General features: G+C 42.5%; 1 protein-coding gene across 1 annotated transcript; it reads left to right on the forward strand.

The window, feature by feature from the left end:
- Nucleotides 1–3,748: 3,748 nt before the first annotated feature.
- Nucleotides 3,749–27,319, forward strand: CNN3 (calponin 3). The gene is made up of 7 exons (XM_005520963.3): nt 3,749–3,906; nt 22,193–22,314; nt 22,764–22,830; nt 24,061–24,198; nt 24,659–24,775; nt 25,511–25,657; nt 26,213–27,319. Exons 1-7 carry the CDS (start codon nt 3,850–3,852, stop codon nt 26,558–26,560), a joined length of 996 nt encoding a protein of 331 aa, XP_005521020.1. The 5' UTR covers nt 3,749–3,849; the 3' UTR covers nt 26,561–27,319.

Below are 27,319 nucleotides of genomic sequence, written 5' to 3' on the forward strand. Positions count from 1 at the left end.
TAAGGGTGTTCTTTAGAGGCCTTTGTTTGCAGTTTCAATACTGCTGCTAATGTTTGGTCTTGACCATCAGTAAGATGCAAGTCTTACTGGAGTCACAAGTCATATTTATCCTACAGCAATTTTAATAACTTTAGTCACGTAAGTTAATTAAGCTAAAACATTACTGAGTGTGAGCGTCACTACCACCCTGGGACAGGCCATTTCACAACACTGGGAGTAGTTAATGCACTGATATGGCAGCCTGGGAAGACTCCCCCAAATTCAAGAGAATTGCAAAAGAGCTTAGTTAGCTCCTTGTCTCAGCTGAGGCACATCAAAGGGGATGCAAGCAGCCCAGCCTTCCTTTGGCCTTACCAGGTCAGCTCACTCACTCACTGCTGGTTTGTTTTTTTTTCCTTAATCCTTAGGAGAAAACATAGTTGTAACTCAGAAATTCTAGATTATCCCTCCCCTTCCTCAAGCAGCAGGCTACTGGCCAGCAGTGTCTTTAGCCAGCTCCATCGACGGCAAAGCAGGATGGGGCCCCTCATCCCACAGTCACCTCCTGCTGTCCCTGGGCAGCACAACTCCTGCTTTAATTCTCCCTGCACCCCTCTGCTTCCAAGCCCTGTAACTCCCACCCAGGAACCTACTCCTCTGCTCCAGGCAAAAATCACACCCATGACCACAGTCACACACACGGTGGTGTATTTATTTCTTCATCTGCTTCCACCCGGCCCCGTGGCTGGCACCACCGTTCTCCCCAGTTCAGAACCCCATTCCCCTCCCTCAGACCAGCCACACCACTCAGCAGCGCATTCTTCCTTCCCTTAGGGATCACCCTTTGGAGCTCATCCTGGCAAATTATCTTCCTGTGCGCAGTTTAGCTCTCCCAAACTATCTCCCTTTTTCCTTTAGGGAAATCATCCCACTCCTCAGCTGAGCCAGCTAATTAAACCAAGGTGCTTTATCAGGATCGGATGGGTAGGAAGGAGACAAGGCTCCACCTCTGAGATGGTTGGGCTCACCTCCACCATTAGGACTCGCCAGTCACCCCCTTGCACATCTTCAGTCACTGAGCAGACACAGAAATCAAATGTGTTTTAGAAGTTTGATTGGGCCACATTAATTCTATAGATTATGGTGGAATCACACATGGGATAATTTAAACTCAGAGAGTTTAACAGGACTACACATATGCTTATAATAATTCATGTGCAAGAATATTTGTAAGACTATGGCCCATGTTCCAAGAAAACAGACTTAGTCTCTCCAGAGCTCTTTTTCTCTAGTTTCCAACTGAAGTCAACAGCACGTGTTTATGATATTACGTGTGGTGGCTGAACAAGTTATTACAATATCACAAAGAGGATTATGATTTCAGGTAGGGAATAATTCTTCTACAAATCCTCTTTCCATACAAGCAGCCTTAGTAATAAGAAATGTGGAAAAATAGGGCAAAGATAAGAGATTTACTCATAATAAGCCAGATTGCCCAGCATGCTCCAGCTGCTTTGTAGTGCACTGACAGGCTTAAATTTGCTTTGTATTGTCAGAGTGATGCAAAACAGAATGTGTTTTTAACTACACTCAAGTATTTCTTGTACAACCTCTTCCCCCAGGGTGTGAGCATATTCCTGGTCACAGAATAAAAGGCAGCAATCACCCCAAAAGATTGGTAATTTTCTAATCAGATATTCAGTATCAACATAAAAACAACAAATCTGTGTCCTGCTCAGATGAGGTAAAACCCCCACAAAATACAGGATTTATTTCAGGATAATTTAAACCTAATTGTGCAGCAATAAAATGGTAGGCCATATTTTTGTCTGCTACTAATCAGGACCATTTTATTCCAAAATTGATGAAACACATAATTTATGGAGCTGAGAAAATCATACCAACTGTAAATGTCTCAAACTTCCCAAGCCACTGTGTATTGCAGCAAAAATGATCAAGAGCATTAACAGCGTCCTGATCCAGCATCACTTAAGTCAATGGAAACATCTCCAAGGACTTTGGAGGGTGTTGAATCCAGCCCTAAATCACATGTTCTCTGAGGTCGTGAAAGATGAGTTTATCCCAACACGAGTATCTAAAAACTAATGAACTTTCATTATGTTGATGTGAACTGCCATTTCCCTCACCCCATTCTTCAGTTTCCTGCTCTCTTGCACAGTTTCCTTTCCCCAATGGGTTCTTTAGGCAGTTCTGCTTCCTTTAATTAGGAACAGCCCTGGCTGTTTTCCTTAGAGGCAGTGCAGCGGAGAAGCGCTTTGAGCTGAGCTGATCCACAGCACCACAGCACAAAACAACCTCCGGGCAGCCCTGCGAGTTCCTCAGGACTGTTACAGCCCCACCGCAAGTCTTTTGAAAGAGTCCCGCTGGTTTCAGCCGGAGTTAAGACCACTTAGTCCTGATATTTTGCTATGACATCAAAGCGCAGACCTGTTCTCTCTGTGGGATGCCAAGTAGGTGGCAAAGTGGGCCACAGCTCCAGCAGCCTTTTACACCAAGTCCTACCAGTGGACCTTTTACGATTTTTATTTTCAAATCTGTTCGAATTAAACCGTATTTGAAAGGTTACTTTGCATGCCTGGGGTTACTCCAGCACTGAAGGAAACACACTGCTGTGTTTTCGGGTCAGGACTTCACTCAATGGACCATGTGTTCACGGTGTATTCGCTTTCCAGAGCGGCTTCAGTGCCGAAGCCAGCCGCGGTCCGCCGCTGGCTCCCAGGAACGAGCGCTCCCTGGGCTGGGCGCGGTGTAATCCCGCTGGAACGCCCAACACGCGAACCTCCTGCGTGCCCTGTGTTTTCCACAGAGGGACGGGACTCCCACGGCTCCCCAGCGGCCACTAACACAGCGCAGCGCTGTCCTTTAGTGCCTTATCGCCGCAGGGAAAGCGTGACCCGCACCAAACTCCGGAGGTGCGAGCTCCGGCAGCATCCGTGCCCAGGAGCACGTGGTGCCGAGGAGCTACGAGATGGAGACGAGCATGAGCCCGCCGTCCTGCTACACTTCAATCGCTCTCGACAACTCGCACACGACTTTCCTCCCTCTTGCTCCGTCTCCCAGCGTCGTTCCAAGTTTCGTGATACTCCTTTAAAAGGAATTTCACAAGTAGCTCAGGCCACGGCACAGCGCAAGAGAGCGGTTTTCGTGAGCGGCCGAGGGTTTCCCGAGCACCCAGCCCTGCCGCGGCCGGTCCCGCTCCGCCCCGGCTCCCCAAGCCCTCCTCTCCGGCGGCGGTCCCGCACCGCCCGGGAAAGGCCCGAGGGCGAGCATCGCCCCGAGCGCAGTCTCCGCCGTCCTCCCGGTTCCCTGTCCTCAGTGCCGTCATCCCGCTCCGGCGGGGGCTTCCCACCGCCCGCGGCTGTTTCCTGACGGGGAGGGGGGCCCCGTGAGCAGCCGGGCAGCGCCGGACCGCGGCCGCCGGCCCCTCGCCGAGATCCCCCTCCCCTCCCCGGGGCCGCCGCGGGCCGCAGCAATCCGCGGCGGGGGCGCATTCCCCGGCGGCGGCCCTCGGTGCCCGCGGATTCCTTCCCGCTGACGTCCCCCCGCTCCGCTCCGCTCCCCGCCCCGGCCGGACCCCCCGGCGGGGCCCGGCGGCGGCGGGGGGGGCGGGGGGCGGGGGGGGCCGGGGGGGGCGGGCGCCCCTCCCCGCGGCCCCGCGCCCCCTCCCCGGCCCGCCGGGGGGGCTGTCCCGGCCCCGCGCCCCGATTGGCGCGCGGCGGCTCCGGCGGCCGCGGGGCCGGCCGGGGGGGGAGGGCCAAGAACTTTCCGCGGCCGCGGGCGGACTCTCGTCTCAGCCCGGAGCCGCCAGCGCCTGCGATCAGCGCCCCCGGACCGCGGGAGACCGCCGACATGACCCACTTCAACAAGGGGCCCTCCTACGGGCTCTCCGCCGAGGTCAAGAACAAGGTACGGGCGGCGCGGGATTCGCCGGGCTTTGTCTGCACCGGGGGGACGGGACGGGACGACGCGGGGCTCCGCTGCCTCCGGTTGCCGGCGGGGTCCCGCCCGCCCCGCGCGGTGGAGGCACGCAAGGATGCGCCCGCCGCCGGCCCGGGACAGCGCCGCCCTTCGCGGCGCCGCTCAGGAAACTTGCGGGCACCGGAGAGCTGTCAGCGCCGAGCGGACCCGCGTAATGAGCCGCGATTCGCGTCGTCGCCCGGGCTGCACCTGCCCGTGCCGGCAGCCCTGGCACGGGACATCCCGCTCGTGCCTTCTCCGCCCGCCGGAGCCGGGCGGGGTGCGGCGCTGGGGCCCGCAGCCATCCCGCAGCCGGCCGAGCGGAGCGGAGCAGGCGTGCCCCGGCGGGACAGAGCCGGGCATGGCGCGGGCGGGCCCGCGGAGCGCGGGGCGGTGCGGATCCCGGTGCGGATCCCGGTGCGGATCCCGGTGCGGAGCCCGGTGCGCGGGCCCCCGCGCGGCGCATTCCAGCCGCATGACATCATGGGCACGGGCGGCGCGCGGCCAATCGGCGCCGGGCCCGCACAGACGCGCATTGTCCGCCCGGGCCCGCCCGCGGGGGGCACAAAGGCGGCGGGGGGGGGGGGGGGCGCGCCCCGCCGGGAGGCCCGCCGGAGGGGCGGCACCGGCAGCCCGGCACCGGAGAGCCCGCTTGAAAGCGGCGCTGACAGCAGCCCCGGGGCCGGAGCCCGTTGTGCGCGGCTTCGCTGAGGTTTTTCTCATACTCTTAGGAACAAAAGGTGTCTCACGTTGCCCTGTTAGACGGGCCGCTGCCTTGCAGCGAACAATTACTTAATAAGAGTGAAAACCTTTGCAATGAAAATTACACCGCTAAACAAGCGGGGCTAAGTTGGTTCTCAGTGTCTTTACTCACGGGCTTAAAATCTAAACGTGGTCTTTAATAACCGGTTGTTTCACACGCATGTCTGGTTTCAGGCTTCAGCAGATCCCCAGATCCTGTTTTACTTGTAGCTAAGTAGAAAGGAGAGCAGGGAGAAAAGTAGTTACTTTAAACATTGTAATTTATGCTTTACAAAACAACATTTTGCCTTGTTTTTTGTTGGTTTATTTTTATTGGCTTTTTCAGGATGGCTGTGGGTTGTGCTGCAAAGTTTGATGACATCATGTAACCAAATGTCTTCCAGAGTGTTTGCTTCCAGCATCTGAACTTAGTGATTTATCTACACCATTACACACTGAAAAAAACCCCAAAAAGCCGCCCAAGACTAAAACGTGTTGTGTATTACTGAATGTGAATTAGGAAGAAAGTAGATGCCCTTCTACTTTAAAGGTTATTGACAAAATGATGTCGGTTTAACAGTGATCCCTTAATGGGGACAAGATGGGAAGGAGTTCTTTGTTCTTTCTTTCAGTTTCTTATTGCCATCAGCTTCCTTAGGGCCTCCTGAGGAGCTGTTCCAAGCCTGTGCATTAGCAGAGGGTTTGAAACTGGTGTATTTCACACCTTTATGCAAAGGGCCTTCTACCTCGTCTTGCTGAGTTTTGTTTTGCTTACATTCTCTGCCCCCAATGCAAATATTGCAGAGGGGTGGATGCTCTGGGGCAGCTCCAGTTTACTTGTTTGCAGGTTTCTGCTGTGTTCTTTGAAAATGTCAGTGTGGCAGTGCCATAGAAAACAATTCAAGTGCACCAAAGACAAATGAACTCATCTCCTTTCTAAGAACCCAAGCAAATGAAAAAACCTCCAATGAACAACCAAAACTCCAGAAGAGATGTAGCCTTGAGCTTTTAGAATATTATTCTCACTATAAGAGATCAAATTTCAAAGGGATTGTTACATACAGGTATATTGTGTACCTCCAATCTATTTTGCATGGGTTTGTGGGTGAGATGTGTGTCTGCTCTGTATAATTTTAGAAGATTAGCAGATAATGTCTCTGTAAAGATCAAAAATTCCTTTTCCCAGATTTTTCTATCTCATGAAGATTTGAAGAATTAGTTTCCAACTTTTGGAGGATCAGTTTTTGCTGCCAATTATGATCACACTTTCTAAAATACTGGCCTTTGTGCAAACTATTGCGTTAGGGTTTTTTCATGTGCTGTTGGGGTAATGTTTGTAAGTAGCTGTAGAACCTCCTTGCTTGAATGATAGTTACTGTTAAATACCCTTGTTTGAAATTTTCAGTGCTGATCCCCAAGCAGGGTTTTTCTGCAGTAAACAGCTTCATAGTTATGCTGCCTGAGGGTCCAGCTGTGCTGGGTAGAAAAATCGCTTGGTTTTGGTTTTTATTCTTTATTTTCTCATTTGACATTGTATTAGTGTTCAGAGAGACTTTTTGTTTGCTATGGTATTTGAATAGATGAAGATAAAATGTCCTGATGCTTTTTAAGAATTTAATTTAGTTGAGGTTCAGGAGTCAGTCTTTAAGCTTAAAATCTATGTCTAATTTGCTGTTTAGGGCTGCTTCTTTTTTTATTTTCCTCTCCTTTTGAGGCTCCACCCTTCTCTTGTTTTGCTCCTTACCTTAATTCACACTAATCTGGTCTCTGTTAGGGATCTCTTTTCCTCATTCCTACAGAGAAGGCATGAAGTTTGTGTACTAGTTCCCAGCTGTAAGGAAACTTGTCTGCATGAGAAATGTGTAGGTAGTCAAACTAGTGTAATCTGTTTGAAGCTGTTTCCCTGTTTACTTGAGATCACAGAAGATAATAGATCCAAAACAAATATTCAGTGGGGAGCCCTTTAAACTGATTGAAATGGATGGTTTCTTCTGCAGGCAAGAAATAATTTTCTTCTTGAGCAATGGGGGAGTTTCTGCAGTACGTGAGGTTGGCATAGCATGAGATGGTGATGCAATTAGATAAAGCTGCAAACTTGATTTTACGTTTGTCTCTGATTTATGCCCCATTGTCTCGCTGCAGAAGGTGTGGAGCAAACAGGAACATTGGACAGCTGCAGGAGAGGTTCCAGTCCATTCAGCTGCTTCCTAGTGGCTCCACCCTTCCCATGGAAATGTTATTTGTATTGGGCAGGCATTTATCTTCTCTCTCTTATGTTTGATACAGTGCCAGTTTCATCTTCATAAGAAAGTGAGGATTGCCAGGAGGATGGTTTGTGTGGGGAGTTAAATTAAATTTTGTATAGCATTTGGCTACTGCACGTCCCTGACTTTCCCTCTGAGCCACCCCTGTGTCAGGAAGCTGTCAGTGGGCAGTTCCATTTCCCAAACTTTTTAAAGACAGCAGAGTAACTGAGGTGAGTTATCCCGGCCTTGCAGCTGCCCCCTGAAAGGTCAAGCCCTAGCGAAATGGAAGAGGAACAGAAACAAACTTTTTAAAGTGAGGGCTGTTAGACAAATGAGGCCTGTAAACAGAGTATCTCCTTATTTTGCAGGCGTGCAGGACGGCAGTAGTGTTTCCTGCTTTCCTTCTTGAGGGTGAATACAGGTTAATGAAAAAGAATTGAAGACAGTGGTGAATAATGCAAACCATTCCTAGGTATGATTATTGTGTTCCTCTTGAAAGTGCTAAGGAGAAAATTCTTGTCATCTATTCTACCTGCTACAGACCAAGTAAACAGATTTAATTGCTTAGTCCAGAAATTACTTTTTTTTTTTAATAAATATTTTTATCTAGGAAGCAGATATAAATTATTAACTTTCAGATTTTTTACTTAGTGATTTAATAATGAGATAAGTTTTGTCTGTTTGTGGTTGAACTGTTAGGCCCTCTCCTTCCTCTTTCTCACCCCTTCTTTCAAAACAGAAATAATACCCTTTTTCATTCTAAAAAGGCAACTCTTCCTACCGTATATTTACTCTACCATTCTGTGCTTCCTCTAGACTATTTTCCTTTAACAAACCTTTAGGTTTGCTCACCAAATGTTTTGAACCCCAGGTAAGAATGTTTGCTGCTGATAAAAGTGCATTTCTATTAATGTTGTCTGAAATGATGTAATAAATATTGAGACTGTACTGGATAAAGGCAGTGAAAACTTAGGCTTTGAGAGCAGAGAAGAATATCTTCTGTCATCATAGGTGACAATGTAAGATCTCTGCATTCTATTCTTTTGTATGTAGACATCTACATAAATTTTAAAGAAGTAATATCTTTCATTTACAAGTTTTGAATTGAATTCAGATGTTTAGTTTAAAATAAAATCAGCCTGCATGACCATTTGCATGACACAAATCTTCATTTTGTTGCAAGGGGAATAAATAAAAATCTAATATTTTGGTCCTTTATACTGAAAGGAATTTCAGAGGAAATGGCAGAAGAATTTATAGGAGCAAGCATTAAACTTCAGTTTGCTCTGGTTAATTCATGGTTTCTGATAGTTGATCATGACTCTTGAAGTTAACATTTCCTAGTTAAATATCAATTTCTCTGTGGAAAGCACTTAATCTTTACTCTTTATGTCCAAATTTTGTGTTTTTTCGAAGAACTGTGAATTTCTTCCAGCTGGATCCAGGCATTGGTAATAGATCTGCAGTTTAAGTGAGCTTCATAACTTTGTACTTAATGATACAGTTTTGATAATGGAGTCCATAGCAAAACTGTCCATGAAACATGAATATGACTGTGGAATAATTCCATAGCTAAACTTACAATCAATCAATGTTTGGCACAATAACTACATGCATCACTAAAAACACATTAGTGATATAAAATATGTGACCATCTATTTTGTCAGTTAGTCTTAAGCATTTTTTTAATGCTTTTAATGTATCAGCAACCAATTTATTAGAATTCTCCAATTTGTTTACAATTTCTCTGCTGGTTACTTGGTTCCGATCCTTAGTTTCATTTTGACTGACAGTATTAAAACTCAGTTAATTAACAGTATTAAGTATCAGTTACAACGCTGCCCTCCACTTCCAGATCATGCCGTGTTCCTTTTCTGGGCAGACGCCTCCTGCGCTTTTGAGAATGTGTTTGCCACCTCAGTTCCTGAAACATGAGATTAGCCTCTTGCTGGAAATTTTGCAAAGGATTTTTTTAAAAGAAACCCAGTGAATCACTGGCTTTATTAAGCTGTAGTAACCAATTAATTTGTATTCTTCTAGTGTTAGGTCCTGTGTGTGAGGAGTTCTCGTACTGACTGAGAATCAGTATTAACGTGGATGAATTTGATTTTTTTGTTGTTGTTAAACAAGGAGGGTAATCCAGCAGTGGAGGATCATAACTACAGTGTTTCCACTCATCTTCCCCCTTTAGTGTCTATCTCAGTGTGCCTATTCTACCTTGATGTGTCTAATCCATTTGCCATTTTCACTGTTACGATCTCAGGACAGGTCTGTTCTCTTAGGAATGGTCAAGTAGAGGTTTCCAGTTCTGTGGCCACCCCAAGGGAAGCATTAACACTAGAGCAGTAATCAGTTGTCCTGCAGATTAGTGCAGAGTGATGGTGATGGAACCCACGTAGCATTGGTTGACAGTTCATAGCAAGGCTCCATCTCTTACCCTGAGCAGAAGCACGTGGCTTGCCTTGGAAACACTTCCCTTGCCAGCAGCTTGGATGTTGGCACCCGTGCCTGTTCTGGAGCCTCACCTGAGCCCACAAACAACGGGGCTCGCCCTCGGGAGCCCTCGCACAGCCCCACCTGGCAGACATGGCCTGTCCCAGGGTCACAGCTCAGGAGTCCTGGGCAGATGTGTGAAAGTGGCTGCCCCAGGACATCTGGCAGGAAACCACTGACACAGGAGTTGGCTTCCTTTGCCCACAGGTTGTGTTCCCCAGTAAATCTTGACTCTTCATTGCCAAGCTGGCGGTTGTCTTTGGCAGTGCTCAGACCTGAGGCGCGGAGCAGCGCGGGCTGGGTGTCGCTGCCTGTGTTAAACCCTGAGTAAGGGGTGTCATTTCCAGTTCTGCCTCTCGTCTTACACTGTTTTTTCTGAGAGGAAGGTGATGACTGGCATGGCATAGCCAGGATTAGCTCCTGCTGCCTCATGGACGTGGAGGCAGAGGTGGAGCCCCACGAGGCTCTGCTCCTGTGCATGGGCACAGCACAGACAGAACTGCCAGTGCTGACCAGCACGGGGCACAGGAGAATGAACAGTGAGGTTGTTTGCTGAAACTTTTGTTATCTTTAACCTTAGTAAGCACCCTGTGTCTGCACTTCCAAATTGAAAGCATTTTCTGCCCATGTATAAAATTATTTACTGTGACCTTGTTTATGGTGGATTAATAAACTTTTAGTAAATCTTATACTGGTTGTAGAAAATCATAAAACTTGCTAAGGTTAATTTTTAAGGATATGAGACCAGTATTTTGCATCCTCTGAATGCAAGCTCACAGTGTACCTCCTATGACTAGAACACTTCTGAAGAAAGCAAATAGAGCTTGACAGTCATGACAATTAAATGGGATTAGCAGCCTCAGAAAATAAAAACTATGATTTGCATTACAGTAATGCTTGCTTGTTTAAAATTTACAAATGAATGTGCTCTTTGTGTGGTTTCAGAGTTAGACTTAGTTTAAAATTTAGAGAAAAATAATTATAGTCCTGTTGCTGAGTCAATACCCATAAAAGATAGATGGATGGATGCACACGTTCCTGTGGGACACAGCAGCACATCACTGATTTTTGTCTCACCTTGTCTTTTTTTGACAGAACATTTATTTGGATGCTTTTTCTTGCCTGCAAATAGTTTATAATTTGCCTTGGAGAATAAAGGATAGAAACTTCTTTGTACTCAGAATTGTTAGCTTCTGTAGCTGCACAACACGGTGCACACTGGGCATCTGACACGTCCTTTTAAGGCAAACTTTGTGGAGATTCCCATCCCCTATGGAACCGTACAGGAAAGGCCTTCAGTAAAAATGGGCTCGAGGCCAGGACACGTAGGGCAATTCGAAACAGATTTTTTCTAAATGAGATCATGTGAAAATCCTTCTTTTTTTCTTTAAGAGGGACTCTTTTACTTAAAAATGCTTTTTGTAAGTATCTGATTCTAAACAACTGTTAACTTGTCTAGCTATGTTCAGCAGCAAATACTTTCTTTTGAGTAAATACATTTGGTTCTGCAGTAATGCCTCATAGTAACTTCTGTCATTGTTTCTGTTTAGTGGGGTTGAATGACAGTGATTTTCTCAAAAACTGTTTTGGCTTTCTTCAGGTGGGTGGTTCTGTGTTTGGGACACTTTTTAAAGCCACAAAAACCCCTTCCCTCCTCCCACCCACACTCACTCTCCTCACCCCCTTTTTTTCACCCCTCCTCCTCATCAAACCAGTGCAGATTTTAGTAGTTATTTGGAGGGAAACATAATGAAACTTCTTGTTGGTTGTACAAAACTATCTCTTATCCCAAGTGGACGCTGTTCTGGATTATCACTGGCAAAGGCTGGCAGGCATCAGTGCCCCTGGAGGAGCTGGCAGGAAGGGAAGGCCAGTGCAGCGAGGAGGAAGTGCTGCTGTCACAGCCACGCTCTAGTGCCCTGCTTGGACAGTGCCCAGCACCTCACCCAGTCCCAGCAGGGCCAGGCAGGCTCTGGGAGCCTGAGCTTGCCCTGCTCACTGATACTCACTCATCACCAGGCTTTAACCATTCACTGCCTTTGCTGCTTCCCTTCCAAGACTGCTCTGCATTCTGGGGTCAACACGGGGTTTTTCTTTAGGCAGACCTTTATTTAGACAACCTTTTGGTTACTGAGTAATCCTTAGGAGGTACAGTGAAACTGTGTGGCTTGTGCATACACACAGGACCTGAACACCAAGTATTTGCCTAAATATTTCTGCACTTTCTTGCTGTTCTGAAATGCATGAAGATGGAATCTGATCTATTGAAAATCCTAGCTGGCTGATTTATATATGGATTCTAAACAAATCTTCTGGTCCTGCTTTGCATGTTTGTACCATGGCTCTTCCCAGGAAAAACTAGATGTTACTATTGCAAAAACCTTACTTTGCTTTCCTGTTAAGAAAGCTCTCCTGTTATATTGTTTTCCTGAGGATATTTCCATTGCTACAGCCTCTTATTTGTAGACAGCATTATCTTAGTGTATCCCTGGTTTTGCTTGAATAAGAATAATTTAGTTACAAAGTATTTTTCTGTTGTCACTAATCAGTTGGCCATATACTAAAAGCCTTCACAGAAGAAGGTAAAGTATCAAACACACATGCATTTGGGAAAAGGGTTTGGTTATAGTTAAATGTTCATGGTGAAAAGCAGCTCCTGCCTTGCTGTTGACATGGACCCAGCAGAATATTTCCCTTCTTTGTTGAGCAAGGGCAGAACACAAGTCAGAGCTCAGGCCACTACACAGCAGCAGAAGGATGTGTTGGAGCGGGACCTGCACTGCAGCTCCTGTTGAGATTCCCACTGCGTGACCAGCCCGAGCTGCCACTGCTTCGGTTCTCTTCATAACACTGCGGGGGATCAATTACAAGTTCCATTATAGATCATAATTGGAAGTCAGTGCTGTGTTAAGTCAATGAAGCATGTGTAGTTCAGGCACATATCTGGTGTGCTAAGGCTAAATGCTCTTTGCTTAATTCTGCAAGAAGCTGTTCCCTTACCTTGCTGACATTGTTGAATTAATCATGCCCTTTTTACTATGGTCTGTCTTGATGGCAACCTTTGTCATTAGTAACTGATGGCTTGAAAATGTCTGTGATATGAAAAGCTACTTCTATTTGAAAGAATCTAGCTAGTTTTAATAAAAAAAGTAAACAAAGATTGTGAGATTAAATATCAGTGATAAAGCACTGGCATTTGAATGGATGGAACAGAATTGGAACAAAATACAACTGATGAAGTTCAGTCAGTGCACCTGAGCATTTTGTTGTGCTGAACAATAATGGAACCTTAAATAACTGAGGATTGAGACCTCTCGCATTTACAGCGCAGCCTTGCCCACACATTCTGCTGGGTGGGTATTTCAAACCCACTCTCAATTCAGGAGTGCAGCATAATGACACAACTTGCCTTGTGGCGTCCTGAGTTTTGGATGCTGTGTGTATGTGCATCTCCTACCCACCCCCAGCAGTGCCAGCTGTTCTTTCTGCTTGTGTTGAATTGCTGAAAAATAGTGCTTTGAGAGCTTCTACAGGATATTGAATCAGAACCTGTTACTTTGGAGTTTGTTTCTACTACTTTCACACTTGTACTTTCTTCTTAACCATGAACTCAAGTGTAGCAGGCTTATGGCTTGATTTGTACATTCCTAAAATTACATTTTCATTAAATAAAAGGCTGAGCTAGAAGGTCATGTAATCATAATTTTTTTCACTTTGTCTTACTTTTCTTAGACTTTCTTCTTAAGAAGTATATTATTAGAAAATTAAATTAAAATTTTCTAATGTGTTTATCACCCTTAAAAAAATATATATATAATTATAACACTTTTTATGTGGTTAAAGCACAACTCGTCTGGGTGGCCAAATCCAAAATATTTTTGAATGTTTCCTGGATTATAATCAGTGTTGTGCATCACCACTGAACTTAAATTGGTCAGAGATGTACCCAGGAGGAGGGGAGGGCCAGGAGCAGCAGGTTATTGTTGTCTTTCATTCTTTGTGCCAAGTTCATTCTTGCAATATTTTTGCTGGCGGTAAAGCAAAACAAGAGCATGAAGCTGTTGAAGGTCTTGTAAAGCTCAGGGTGTGAAATCTGCACTACTTGTGCTTCTAAGAAAAATAGCAATGGGGAAAATTACCTCAACCAGAAAAACATGCTATGCATGAATTGAAAGATTTTGATCTACCTTTATGAAAGATAAATTTAGGCAGCTCCTAGTAGCTTGAAGCAGCTAAGGAAGTTCTCAAGAAATCATGTTCTCAAGAAACCAAATCAAAAAAAGCCAGATTGAATCGTTATGTGCAAGCATGGCAAGAATGAGAGGAATCTGTGTTTTCTTTATGGGTACCTATCACAGGCACCTGGGTGAGCCTGTTCAGCTAATGTGAGTTCACGGAGTTAGAGCGGGGCAGGCTGCCAGGTGCCATCCGTGCGGCCGCTGGGAAACACCCGGAGCTGGGAAATGCCGGAGCTGGGAAATGCCGGATACCTCAGGACCTGCCGTGACACCTCTTCATTTCCCAGTCAAGCCTGGGGCTGGCATCACAGCTGGCAGCAAGGAATCGGGTACCTGAGCTAACTGGGTGGGGGCAGATTAGAGTGATTAGAGTAGAGTCTTGAGGTTTACCTTTGGAAAAAGTGCTGAGAAAATGCAGCATGGACTGTGCCTTTGCTGGAGGGGCAGGAGGAATGTGCATTTAGCTTTTATAGCAACACTTGCAGTGACAGACTTCAGCTTTCTTTAGCCAGCTTTTCTGAGAGGTTTGTTTGAGTTATCAGTTACCTGCTTCCTGCTGTAGAACATAATTACTCTGGTTTAGGTAAGTGAAGAGGGTTTGAGGAGAAGAAAAAAGGTGTGGCAAGAGAATGAAATAATCAGACTCTGCAGTCCTATTTGGAAGGTAAATTTGAAAGACTTGTTAACACAGTTGGGCCTTGAGGAAAGGCTACCAAGTCACAATACAGTTTGCTTATAAATTACATATTTGAAAACCATTCTACTGAGAAGAAAAGTGAATAAACTTGAAACAATATATAATTTCCTGGGCTTCTGTAGTTGCAATAGATGAGAAAAGTATTTTGAGAAAGATTGAATGATCATTGATGTTACTGTTTCTCTTTGCAGACTCCTTCTGGGCTTTGAGAACTACTGTTACACCAGTTGCAGTAACAGTTGTCTCAGGAGATGCTTCCTGGGTTACTGTGTAAAAACTAAATTGTTTTCAGATGCTTTGGATTTTTTTTTCTGTTTATGCACCAGAATGTTCTGTATAATTTTTTTTCCCTTTCCCCCACAAAAGAAGATTAACTAGGCATCATGGAGGTTTGTCAGATTACCAGGATTTTCCATGCAGCACTCTGTGTGTTGTCTCAGGAGACCTTACTGCTCGTGATGTCAGAGCCTGTCCAGATTTGCTGTGTCATATCAGTCATACTGGGGGTGGGTTTCAAAGCAAGGAGAATTCCATTCCCATCAGGGACTAACAGGCTTTTTTTGTCCATTGGCTTGGATCAGCTGTGTCTTAGCTGAGAACAAATTTCATATCCCAGTGTTTTTTTGAAACAAAAACCAGCAGTGGTTTAGCATAATAGACAGTGAATACTACTGGAAGCATGTTCTGTGAAGAAATACAAATAGTTCAGCAGTATACAGACTAAATAAACATAGCAAAAGAACTGGATACCAAGAAATATAAAGTATGGTGGCATGACCTACATGCTACAGTTGACAGTGGAAGCTGATGGCTAAGGAGAATTGGAGTTACAAGCCAGGAAGTTGTGACTATGGTAAAACATGGTAAGAGCAAAAAGCAGGATAAAAACAGAGAACATTTGGGTAAGTGAGGGCTTGTGGCAGCTGCTGAGAGCGAGAGGGAGGCAGCACTCAGTCCAAGGGCAGGCGTGTGTCCGGGTTGTTGATGCACTCTGGGGGAAGAGATGGTAGCACTGGCTTCTTGAATAGCTTGCAAAATGTCATAAAGTCCTGCTGGACAGCCAGGGAGTAAAACACTCAGTTCTTCCATCCAGCTGATCTGGCAGCAAGCACTCTGCATGGCTGCAGGTATCTGTACTTGTAAGATGACTTGGAAACTTTGAGACATGGTTTGTTCTCACTTCACAGAGTTTAAACTGGTGCCTATGGGAAGAGTGCCAGGAATTTTGGACTAATGCTCATCCATCTCTTCTTTAAAGATCATAGCCTGAATTTTGATTTACAGAGAAAACAGTGAGATATTGGCAGGGTATCAGTTACACATAAAATCCAAAAAAATACTGTTGAATATTAAGCAAAATGGATACAGCTGTAAATTTTTCGTGCTAAGTAGCGCTTTGGGATATAGTGAGATCTTTCAGTGGTAATGTTAATGCAGTGTTCTCTGCCTTTCTGTACAACAGTCCATAATGACAGAAAAAAAATGCATCTTCAAATACCAGGGCATGCTGAATGGTGGCTTTGAGTTTTTGAAGTACTTTCCCCTTTGGTTTTCATCTGGATTGTCACATTCCCATTACATTTGGGGTTCTTGTGCACAAATATGACTCCTCTGACATTTGCTTTTGCATGCAATCCAGGTCAACATACATGAAATTACCAGGGGATTTTAATTTGTCCTTATGATGAGAGCTCATTGGGTTGTAGTTCAAATGGCAAGAAGTTTCCCTTGACAATCAGCTCAGTACCCTCTCACTTCCTCTTCTTACCCACTTCCAGTAAAAAACTTTATATTTTTCCACTCTTGAGTCCTCTGTCTCAATTTACAGTGTGCAATTTGTTTACTCTCTGACCAAATAATCAGTGTTTATGTCCTTGCCACTCCAACACCTCTGAAACGGAAGGTTAGACATGTACAATAATCTGTTTGCACCATAGAATTTTAGCCAGAAAGTTTTAGCTTGCCTGTATAATTAAAAAATAAATAAATAAAATCCTTTTCCCTCTTCTCTAATGAGAATTTACTCTTCTGTGCCTTTTTCTTGGTTATTCACACAGCCACTAAGCTCTTAACACTTTTTGTCTCCCAGGTATTTTTCTGTGTAAGTTTTAGGTGATTCAAAAGTGTGTTCTGTAACAGCAGGTGATGAACAGGAATTCTGGATAACAACTTGGGATTGGCTGTGGTCTGCCTGACTCCCACTTCCGAGCAGTAAGAGCTGTAAGGGCTGTCAAGAGCTTCTTCTGCCTTGATACCAGGAGAGAGTTTTGCTTTCATCTTTCCCCATACCATCATAAATCCTTAAAAGGGGGAGTAAAAAGATTTCATCACAAAAAGTGCCAAGTAAATAAAAAAGAAGTATCTTTGGCCTCAGCAGGACAAATCACTGCTGAAGGTAGTGCTTGTTTCAATGCAAAGGGTGTTTGCAAAGGCAGCACTGAGACCACAGCAATTCAGTTTCATTAATTCTGAATTTCTGAAAAGTTGATACAGAAACAAATTGCTGCTTAAAATTGAAACTACAACCTTGGGTCTTAAAACCAGGAATTTTTCATTTGTTGTTTTTATTTGATTTCAGTAGTTTATCATCTAAATGTGTAAAATTAATATTAAACCCTCTGGCTAGACATGGATTAAATTCCGTACAAGATGAATATGCTCCTATACTTATTAAAAATTCAGTAAGCTTCCTCTACTCAATCTTGTTTTTTAATTGAAAAGTTAGTAATTTTGTGTCACTTTAAAGAACAATATGGGCCATGCCAAATTTCTCCCAACAAAGAACATTAAAATCCAAAACTTAGGCCTCTATCTATTTTTCTGTCCACTTTGCTGAAAAAGCATATATGTAACCTCTTCCTATCCTATGTTGGAGTGAAGTCCTGGTTATTTCTCTTGCCATACATGGCCCTGTACTTCATTTACATTGAAAAACCAAAATGTACAGCCTAATTGCTGAAGTTTTATATGTATGTACATCCTAAGTTTTGTCAACAAACACAGTTCCTTTAATAGAGTTGTTGATGTACTTCGACAAGCACATGCTTTTCTGGTTGGAACTTAAGACTGAAGAGCAGTTTTTTTCAAATGCCTACTAGTACTTTAAATTTAACATGCTGCACATTAAAGCCTTGACTCCTGCTGGGGAGGGCAGGAAGCCTGCAGCTTTAATCAGAAATTTCATCAGAACTAAGAAGTGCAAGCTGTTACGACATGATGTTTAACTTCAAAAGTTTTCTCTTTTATACCTTCTTTTTAACTTAGTAAGATCTGTGTTTGCTAGTCCCAGTGTAAAAAGAAGTGCAGTGTGCTTAAGCTCTTCCTTGAGATCCTGTTACAGTATTTTTCCAGAGTAGCAGCGATACAGCCAGCTGAACTCTCAAACCGGAGATTTGGCACACACGTAGCCCTTAGCGTACAGTGTGTACTGTGTAATTTGGAAAAGATTAGTATAAAAGGACAGTTCAAAGTCCATATGATATCAGTTATGGTGTGAAGTACTGGTTAACATCATCACTCAAACTGAACATGCTACAGGCACAGAGTAGCTTCAAGGGACACGCAGACAGATCATTAAAGTTGGCCAGCAGAACTTCGCTAGCTTCCAGAAATTCATGGGCTTGATAAAAGCAGTGGTGATTGTTTCTGTCCCTGTACTACGTGGAGGGAGTTTTACACTCTAAGGTCTCCCAAACAGGAAAGTCCCTCCACCTGAACAGAGCTAGGTGTGAGGATCAGGTGTGAAGTTGCCAGAGGAATCAAGTTTAACCCAAGGATTCCAGCCTGAGTCATACATTGGCATTAATATATGTATAACAGTTTGTCATAGGTGAGTAACACCCAGCCTTCTCCTTCTACAACCTTGGATCACCTTGTATAACCTTTGATCACTTGTATGAACATTAGTTTCCTTTCAATGACATTTCTATTAAACCTGTACCTCTGAGGCATCAACAGAAAGAGCAACATTGACAACTTTATGTATCTTTCAACATTTGTCAGAAGAAAGAAACAGTTGGCTCCTGTTATCTGATATTAAATTTCTGTAAGATCTTACATCCATTGCTACAATTGAATTATTTCTACAGTATTCTGAAACTGTAGAGGTTTCTTTCATGGCACTGATGATACTTTGAATGAAGCTGCTTAGCTTAGCTACTGCTTTCATCTTCAGTAGTACAATATTTTCTTTTGCTGTAGACTTCTAAGATTTAAGTATCTTCCAAGAAGGTTCAGTATTCATAAAGGATCAAATATTGGCATATTTTTGATTAATACTAATGGAAAAACACTTAATTTTTTTAACATTTGTATCAAAGATTCTGGCTTCACCTCATAGATAGCAATCAAAGGAAAACTGGAATATCTCTAATATCCACATGTGGAAAATATGAAATATTCAGTAAGAGCATTACATAACTTCTGGTTGTGCCATTGGGAATAGAAGAGCTAAGAATTCAAAAAAAGCATAATGCCTTATTTCTGATAGTATCTAATCTGTCACTCCCTGTTTAATCCCTTCTTCCCATATGTTTAAAGCCTGATTCTAAAGATTCCACATCTATAGCTTTTCAGATAGATTGAATATAATTTGCAGAGAAACTAGCACAAATTTTTTATTTTTTGTAACTTAGTTTCCCACCAGCTCAAAAATCAGAACAAAAATAATCCTTTTAGTGGCAGTGAGAACTCTCCTCATGTGTATAAGCATTTTTTACTTCCTATCTCTAGATAACCACTCTTGTGATATACCCCAGGGCAATTTAAAACCTCTTGAAAAGCTCAAGATTTGAACACATGGTAAAGTACTCCAACATAAAGTAAATATTTTTCAGAAGTGATAAAATTCTACCCGATTACTTCTAAGGTCCCCAAGCAATGGGGTCAGCAATTTAATATTCAGTTCAGTTGTAATCTCACATATGGAATATGGAATGTACTTATTATTAAATGAGGAATATTTCTGCCTTTTTTTCCTTTTATATGCTTGCCAATAAAGATTAAAATAGCCATACTTGCAGAAGTCCTTAGGGTTGTCTCTCTTACTGGCTTCCATTTTTACTTTTTTTAAAATATTGGGAAGGAAAATATTAATCTTTAAACTATGATTACAAACTTAATTTCTTTTTTTTTTTTTTTAACCAGCATTTAAAAATAAGTGGTAGAAAAATAAGTCCAGTTCTATTCCAGATGATTTCAACTGCAGGATGGCTAACACTACCTTTAAGCTACACTGAAACTGCCTAAACTTTCAGAAAGCACAATGTTCATTATGTACATAACTAAAGAATTGTGGAGGAGGTTAGCTCAAGCCCTGCTTTGTACCCACATGCATGCTAGAGTGATTTTATCACAGTGTGAGCTGTCAGCGTACGAATGACCAGCCCAAATTACCTGCTGTCTTCTAACTGGAGCATTAGAATAGAAAGTTCTGGCCTTTCTATAAATCCTGTTCCTTTGTTTGAAGTGGGGTACAGAAATAAATTATACACTCTATGTCTTGCCTGTACATGTAACTTGAAGTTTTGTGGGTGAGGTCACTTTTGCAAGATTTTAATAGGTTCTCTAATGTGTAAGAAGAGTACAATGCTACAATTCAGTCTTTTGGGGAAGATGTTTTGGTATTTTTCTCCCTTGCACATGTATTTATTTTCACACAAAATCAAACTGACTCAATTCTGTCCAAGACTGCTTCTTTTCTGTCATTTTGAACAAGCTGGTTGGGTTCTGCCAGATGTTACTGGGGAGAAAAATTAAGGCTATGATCACGTAAGCTTTGCTTCCATAGGAAGTAAAAATATCCATGAAAAGTCATTTGTAAGCTAATCACCAGGTTAGGAAGGAGAAAGATGACAGCTGACTTCTTTGTACAGCATTTTCAAGATCTTACCCACCCCTTGCTATTATTACCATCACTGGAAATGAATGTGGTTGTGCTGCTGCTGTGCCAAACTTAAGGGAAGTGCAAGGTGCCACCCAAGAGATGAGACCACAGCCATGTCCTTTGAAGCTGTGACCTTCAGTTAGCTTTTCTAGTCTGCTTCTAATCTTAGCTAATATCCAAAAGGTGTGATTAAAAAATAAAGTCATGGTATTTTCCTTGTCAACTTGTACAGAACGCTGCACAGAATTTTACACCTTAGTCAAGATCTGAATGTAGGAATGGATTAGTCCATTATCCTGAACTGTAACTAAGGCACCATAGCACTACTATTACAAATAGTCTAAGGAAAATAAGTATTACTCAGACAAGATTTTGAAATAAAGCCAGAGATACAGGAATTTTCCATTCCCCTTAGAAGAAAAGTAGGGAACAGAGTACTGTAATTTGTAGTTTGGTCAGTTTGGAGACAGGGATTACTAATGCTAGCCAAAATGTAGCAATTGCCTCTATCCAAGTAATTCAGATATGTTGGAATTATAATCTCCTTCAGTAAAAATATAGCTGCTAATAGCTGGCCTTTCTTGGCTGAGGTCTTACAACTATATGTAAAAGGTCTCAAATATACATCTTGATCTAATGTCAGTGGCTGTAGGTGAGTTCCTTGTTAGGTGTTTGTAAGCAGCTGGTGTAGCTGAGCTGACTTTCCACGTGCTGGAAATACTGCAGGAACACTGTGTGCTTGGTTTCTCACGGTAGCTGCCTCACTTCCCACCTTGCTCACTGACCCACGCAGGACAACTAATGAAGGTGGAAGTGCTGCCAACCTCTGCCCCAGTGGAGGTTATTTATCCAACACAATCTTCTGCTCAGATAGTTCCTTTTGTTTGCAGGAAAAGTAGTGATGGTTTCAGTGATAGAATCCATTTTGTCCAAATTGCCAATATTGAAAAGGATTGCAAAGGTGACAGGTTTAGCCTGAAGGAAGTTGGAGCTGCTTTTTGGTGCATTCAGGAGGAGGAGAACAAAGGGCAGAGTGAAAGAACATGGATGCTGTTGACAGTTGGTGTTGACGTTCACTGCTTTTAAGCATTCCTTCCACATGGATTGATTTCTAGTGACTGAAGCATAAACTTACACACAGAATAGTGAAGTTTGAACATCTGGAAAATTAATTTTTAAGTCATCTTGCTAACAACTCTGGGCCTCTGCTTGAAGCCTTAAACTTCAGAGATTATTGCAGGTTTTATTCCTTTGCAATTAAAATATGAGATCACATTTTATTCCAAAAGAGTCTTCCAGGAAGGTCAAAGAGAAAAGAAAGAGCAGGGATACTAAAGGTTAGCAGTAAACCAAGACACACACACACAGCCCCCAGAATCCCCAGGGAGATAACACTTAATGTTGTAGCAACAAGGAAAAAACTTACTAGGACATCTCCATTAATCATAAACTAGCTATAAAAGCAAACTCACTATAATTTTCAGCTGAATAACTTCAAATCGATTATATAAGATTTCTCATGTAGAAATCTGCATGTGAGCAGTACTACTGATGGCATGGCAATTCAGAATTCTTGTGTTCAAAATATACAATTTCCCTTCCTTACTTCCTGCCAAAGTACAACTTGGGTCAAATATTTTTTCAAAAATCATTCCACTGCAGCTGTCAAAAGACCTTTCAGGAGCTCCAGGAATTCTTACTCAAGGAAAAACTGCTACATGCTTAAAAGTGCTTTTTCCAAACAGACATTTAGTAAAGCCATGAAAATTACAGTGAAAGGGATAAAGTACTTACATCTGTACCCCAATGTATAAAATACAGTTTAAAAATCCAACAATAAAATTATGGGATGACAGCTATCTCTGAAATGGAATTGGGGTGGGGAAGAGATGGAGATTTCTCTCCTGAAGTAACTTTATGACTGCTTGTGTTACAGATTGCCCTGAAATATGACCCCCAGATAGAAGAAGATCTGCGTAACTGGATAGAAGAGGTTACAGGGCTGAGTATTGGTGCAAACTTTCAACTGGGATTAAAAGATGGCATAATCTTATGCGAGTAAGCATTTATTAAGTAACCTTATTTTTAGGAGTTTTTTTCTTTCAAGGAACTAAGAAGGGACTTTCTGAATATTCCCCTTCAAAAGACATCAACAGTTACAGTCAGAGATGGCTGACTGTAGGGTGGGAGACAACTTCTTGGATACTGTTGGAAAAATGAACACTTACATCTCCTTTATATTTCAGCTGAGATTTCAAAGTGTTTCTAAATTTAATGGTGTAGCTCATTTCTATAGTAATCAAGTGGCACACAAAAATTCTTACAGTTGTTTGGACTTGTGGGACCTGAGAACTGAGCTAGTCCACTGTTTGAGCCAAGAAATTAACCATTTTGATGAAACTAATGCAACTAATAAAGCATGAGTGAAAGTATTATATAATGCCTGCACAGATGGTATAAGGATGAGATTTATTGTTTAAGCATTTCCCTCTTTTTCACCTTCCCAGGCTTATAAATAAGCTGCAGCCAGGATCAGTGAAGAAAATTAATCAATCAAAACTAAATTGGCACCAGGTAAAACAAAAAATAACCAACATCAGAACTACACCTCTAACCCCTTGAACCCTCAAACAATACTTTTGTTCTGTATTAACAAATTTGCTGTGAAAATGGTACATCTTAAATCTCAGTAGCACCAAGTTTACATATGATACATATCCAAGAGTTGAGGATGCTGCTGACATGAGCAGTGTTCAACAGAATGCAGCTACAGCTGAGGTGGTTCATCAATGGCAGTTGAGTACCTGTATTTAATAGCAGTACTTTAGCTGTTCAGGGAAGTATCAGATGAAAAAACAACCTAGAGCCCTATAGCAAAGCCTTTTTCCAGTTAAAAAAAAAAATAAAAAGAAATCTTTTTATTAAATCACAACTGAGTTTTCCATCCAGGCAGTGCTGCAAGGCATTAGGCTGACAGCTTGCCTGTACCTAGTCATCTCTGTATGAAGTATCCTCCTGAGAAGGTGTCTGGAGAGGATGCAACATGCATTTGGAACAAGCATTGGAAGGGTTGCTGCCTAGAGTTACTGCCTTTGCTGTTGCTGGGTCTAGCTTAATACTGTTATGTCAACCTCCTTGTTTTCTTGGCATTGAATGCTTCTAAATATGGACGAGGATTTTTTGTTTTTTTAAAGTTTTAATACCTCTTAGAACTTCAGAAGGGAAGAAGAGATTCAGTCCTTATTCTTTGTATTCTGTATTGCTTTCCACTTTCTACAGCACACAGTGCTAAAAAGTGCTAATAAAACCCAAAGCTTATTTGTCCCAGTAGGTGAGCAAGATAATGCCTTCAGTCCATACAAGGTTCCCATTCACATAGTTATGGTTTTATTTTATTCAAAATTATCAGTTCCTGAAGTCCAATAGCATGGATACTATGTCACATTTTCTGATTTTGAAGCAGGTTTTAGATTAGAAATTCTCTTGGAAGGGACAGACAGTTGAGACAAGTTTTCTTATCAAAGCCCACTCTAACAAAGTATATGGTACTCACTGATGGAGGCATGCCAGGCTGGATAACTTCTTAGCGTGATTTCTGAAGTCAGCATTAAAACTAACAAAAAAATGATCCCAGACCTTCCACCAGTCACTCTTAACCATGCCAACTCTTTTGTCCAGTTTACACAAAGCAAAGGACTTGAGTAAAACAAGCAAACAAACCAAGCAACACCAGAAGGCTTTAAAATTACTTTATTTCTGATTTCAAGCACTGTGTAGAAAACTGGCTTTTTTGTTCCTGTTTAGCTGGAGAACATTGGGAATTTTATCAAAGCCATCCAAGTCTACGGCATGAAGCCACATGATATTTTTGAAGCAAATGATCTTTTTGAAAATGGAAATATGACTCAAGTACAGACTACTCTAGTGGCACTGGCAGGTCTGGTAAGTATTTGTACCCCTGGAGTTGGCCCAAATCCACATGCCAGTTCAGATGCACCCTTACAACCCATGGAAATACAGAAGACAGCATCCAGCCTGTCAGGAGAGGACAGAGAGTACGGAGGCTCTGAGATAGTGCAGAGGTTGCACTTCAGAGGGCTGTGTGCTCCCTCGTGCCCCAGGGAAGACTTAAAGCTCCGAGTGAGGGCTCCTGACTGCTTCCATGTGCATACACGGAACAGGGGAGGCTCACAGGAGAGCTCTAATCCCTGCAGAATATCCTTGTGACTCGGGTGGCTTTGGAATGCCACCTTCAGATGGTGAGGAGAACTGGTACCTTCTCAGCCCTGACACATGGTCTCATGGAGATAGACCTGCTTCGTTTGAGAGCCCAGGCTTAGGGTGTGGAGACTGAAAATACACTTCAAACACTGAATATTCTATTTTCCCTCTCCCTAAATAGGCAAAAACTAAAGGTTTTCATACTACAATTGATATTGGTGTCAAATATGCAGAGAAACAAGCACGGAGTTTTGATGCAGGAAAACTAAAAGCTGGTCAAAGTGTAATTGGCCTGCAGGTAAGTATGAAATTCAAGTTTTCAAGTTAATTTGTTACTGTTGAGAACAGCTTTCTTGCTTTGATTAACTGATACATGTTTATGCAAAACCAGGTGCAGAATAACAATATATTCTTATCCTGGAAGGAGGAATGAGCTTTTAATTCTTGTAAGCAGTTGATTGGCTTTATAAGCTCAAGTCACTGCCTGGAAGGTCGGTTTGTTTGTTTTAAATCTGCTGTAAGAGTGATAAGGAGAAAAGGAGCAGCTAATATTAGCAACATCATCTCTGTCTTTTAAAGTGGTTTTAAAGTAGGAGTCTTTGGATAGCTAAGTTCTTTGTATGGTAGAAACCTTTTTTCCTCTCCTCTTTCCTTAGTAATCATAAAAGCCCAAGTAAAATCTTAAAATTCCTGTGGTAGAGAAATTGTGGCAGTATAAATTAATCATTACTGTCCAAGGTAGAAGTTACTTTTGACATTTTGAGACATACATCCATTCCAATTGCAATGAGGTTGTGCAAATAACAGTCACTGAAATGCCTTAGGATGACAGTTGCCTTTATTTTTACTTTTGAAACTCAGTAAGGAGAAGGGGTAATTTATTACAGTGGTCAATCTATATGAAGAAAACAAGCAATGAAATTACTTTTTTTTGTGTCAGCCATCACAGTTACCAACCACATTTTTTTCTTTAGAATACACTTAATGTACAAATAAAAATAATTTTTTCTGTCTACCTCTTACCCCAATAAAGATGGGCACCAACAAGTGTGCCAGTCAGGCAGGCATGACTGCTTATGGAACTAGAAGACACCTCTATGATCCAAAAATGCAAACTGACAAGCCATTTGACCAGACGACAATTAGCCTACAGATGGGCACTAATAAAGGAGCCAGTCAGGTAAGCAGGACTGTGTGTTATGTGCAGGATGGACACAGCTCCCAGCCTGGTGGGACAGGAGAGGCTGGAGTGGTGCCCAGGAGCAGAGTCTTAACAGGCAGCAGTGAGTGGGTATGGTTCAGCTGAGCTCTTAAGCAGTAATTGAGGAACTTGAATCTCTTAGTGTAACCACTGTGCTCTGTACTGGGTGTCTTAAGGCATAAAAATGTCCCGGTGCTTCTAGAATTTCCTGCTGGCAGTGTTATAGCAGGAGAAAACAGTAACTTCATTTTAAGTATTAACTAGACAGAGGCAAAAAAGAAATTGCTTACTGGCACTACCTTAGTCAGAATACTTAGCATACTCTTTCCAAAGAGGAACATAAACTGTACCTTTCTGCAAGGACTTTCTTCTGTGCCATACCTACAGGTGGACGCTTGTTACTGTGCTGTGTTTCATTATACTTGAATTCTTACTTATGAGCACTTTCAGTGAGGCATTCTAGTATGATATCATAAATCTAGGAATCACAACTCTTCACCTTCTTACTGAACCTCTACAATCTTGTTTTATTAGGCTGGTATGCTGGCACCAGGTACCAGAAGAGACATCTACGATCAGAAGCACATATTACAACCTGTGGATAACTCAACTATTTCGTTACAAATGGGTACCAACAAAGTAGCTTCACAGAAGGGAATGAGTGTGTATGGGCTTGGACGGCAAGTGTATGACCCCAAGTACTGCGCTGCACCCACAGAACCTGTCATTCATAACGGCAGCCAAGGAACAGGAACTAACGGGTCAGAAATCAGCGATAGCGATTATCAGGCAGAATACCCGGATGACTATCACGGAGAGTACCAAGATGACTATCAAAGAGATTACCATGGTCAGTACAGTGACCAGGGCATTGATTACTAGCTTTGCATCGAAAGTTCAGTATTAGTCCATTATTTTATTCAGTAAGAACGAAACTAGCCTTGTGGAATTGTTACCTGTCTTTCCTACACACTACACTTAATGTACCTAAAGAAATACTGCCTTACATACATTCCTTTCTCCTTTCTCTGCCCTTTCCCTGTCTAGTTGCCTTTAGTGCTGTAACAGTTGTAGTCTACAGCATAAACAATAACTGCATATGAAGTAAAAGGAATACTGTGAAAGGGGGAGTGCTCTCATACAGCCAGGTTGTTTTTTAAGGAGCTATGCATTCTCACGATCTCTACTTAAGTAGGTTTTACATACCGAGTTAAGCCTTCATTTTACATATTTACAGCTTTTCTCCAGAGGAGGTAAAAGAATCTCATGCTTAAAGTTACATGTGGTCTTTGGCAATTAAATTTAAGATATCTCATTAGTGATTTAATATCATTGCTATTTTTTAAGGTATTGTTTGCTAATGGTAAGTCTTGCATTAGACATAATTGTGCATTTGTGATTGTGTATTCATTCCATTATCAACACTGACCAAACTTAGAAATAGCTGTCTTACTAAAAAGGGAGCTTGTACAAAGTCTTGAGCCAACAGAAGTTCCATGATTGATGGTGCATTTACCTTTTATTGTGCCATAATATATCCATGTAGAAATGCTTTTTTCTTCCTTGAACTGTATTTATTGCCACACTTCTCAAACTGATCCCATTGTATTTTTATAAATAAATATTTTTTTCTTAAAGGTA

This window comes from Pseudopodoces humilis, chromosome 10 (genome assembly GCF_049639895.1).
Source record: "Pseudopodoces humilis isolate 2021_Gansu_Grassland_sample_001 chromosome 10, ASM4963989v1, whole genome shotgun sequence".
In the NCBI taxonomy this organism is placed as follows: Eukaryota; Metazoa; Chordata; class Aves; order Passeriformes; family Paridae; genus Pseudopodoces; species Pseudopodoces humilis.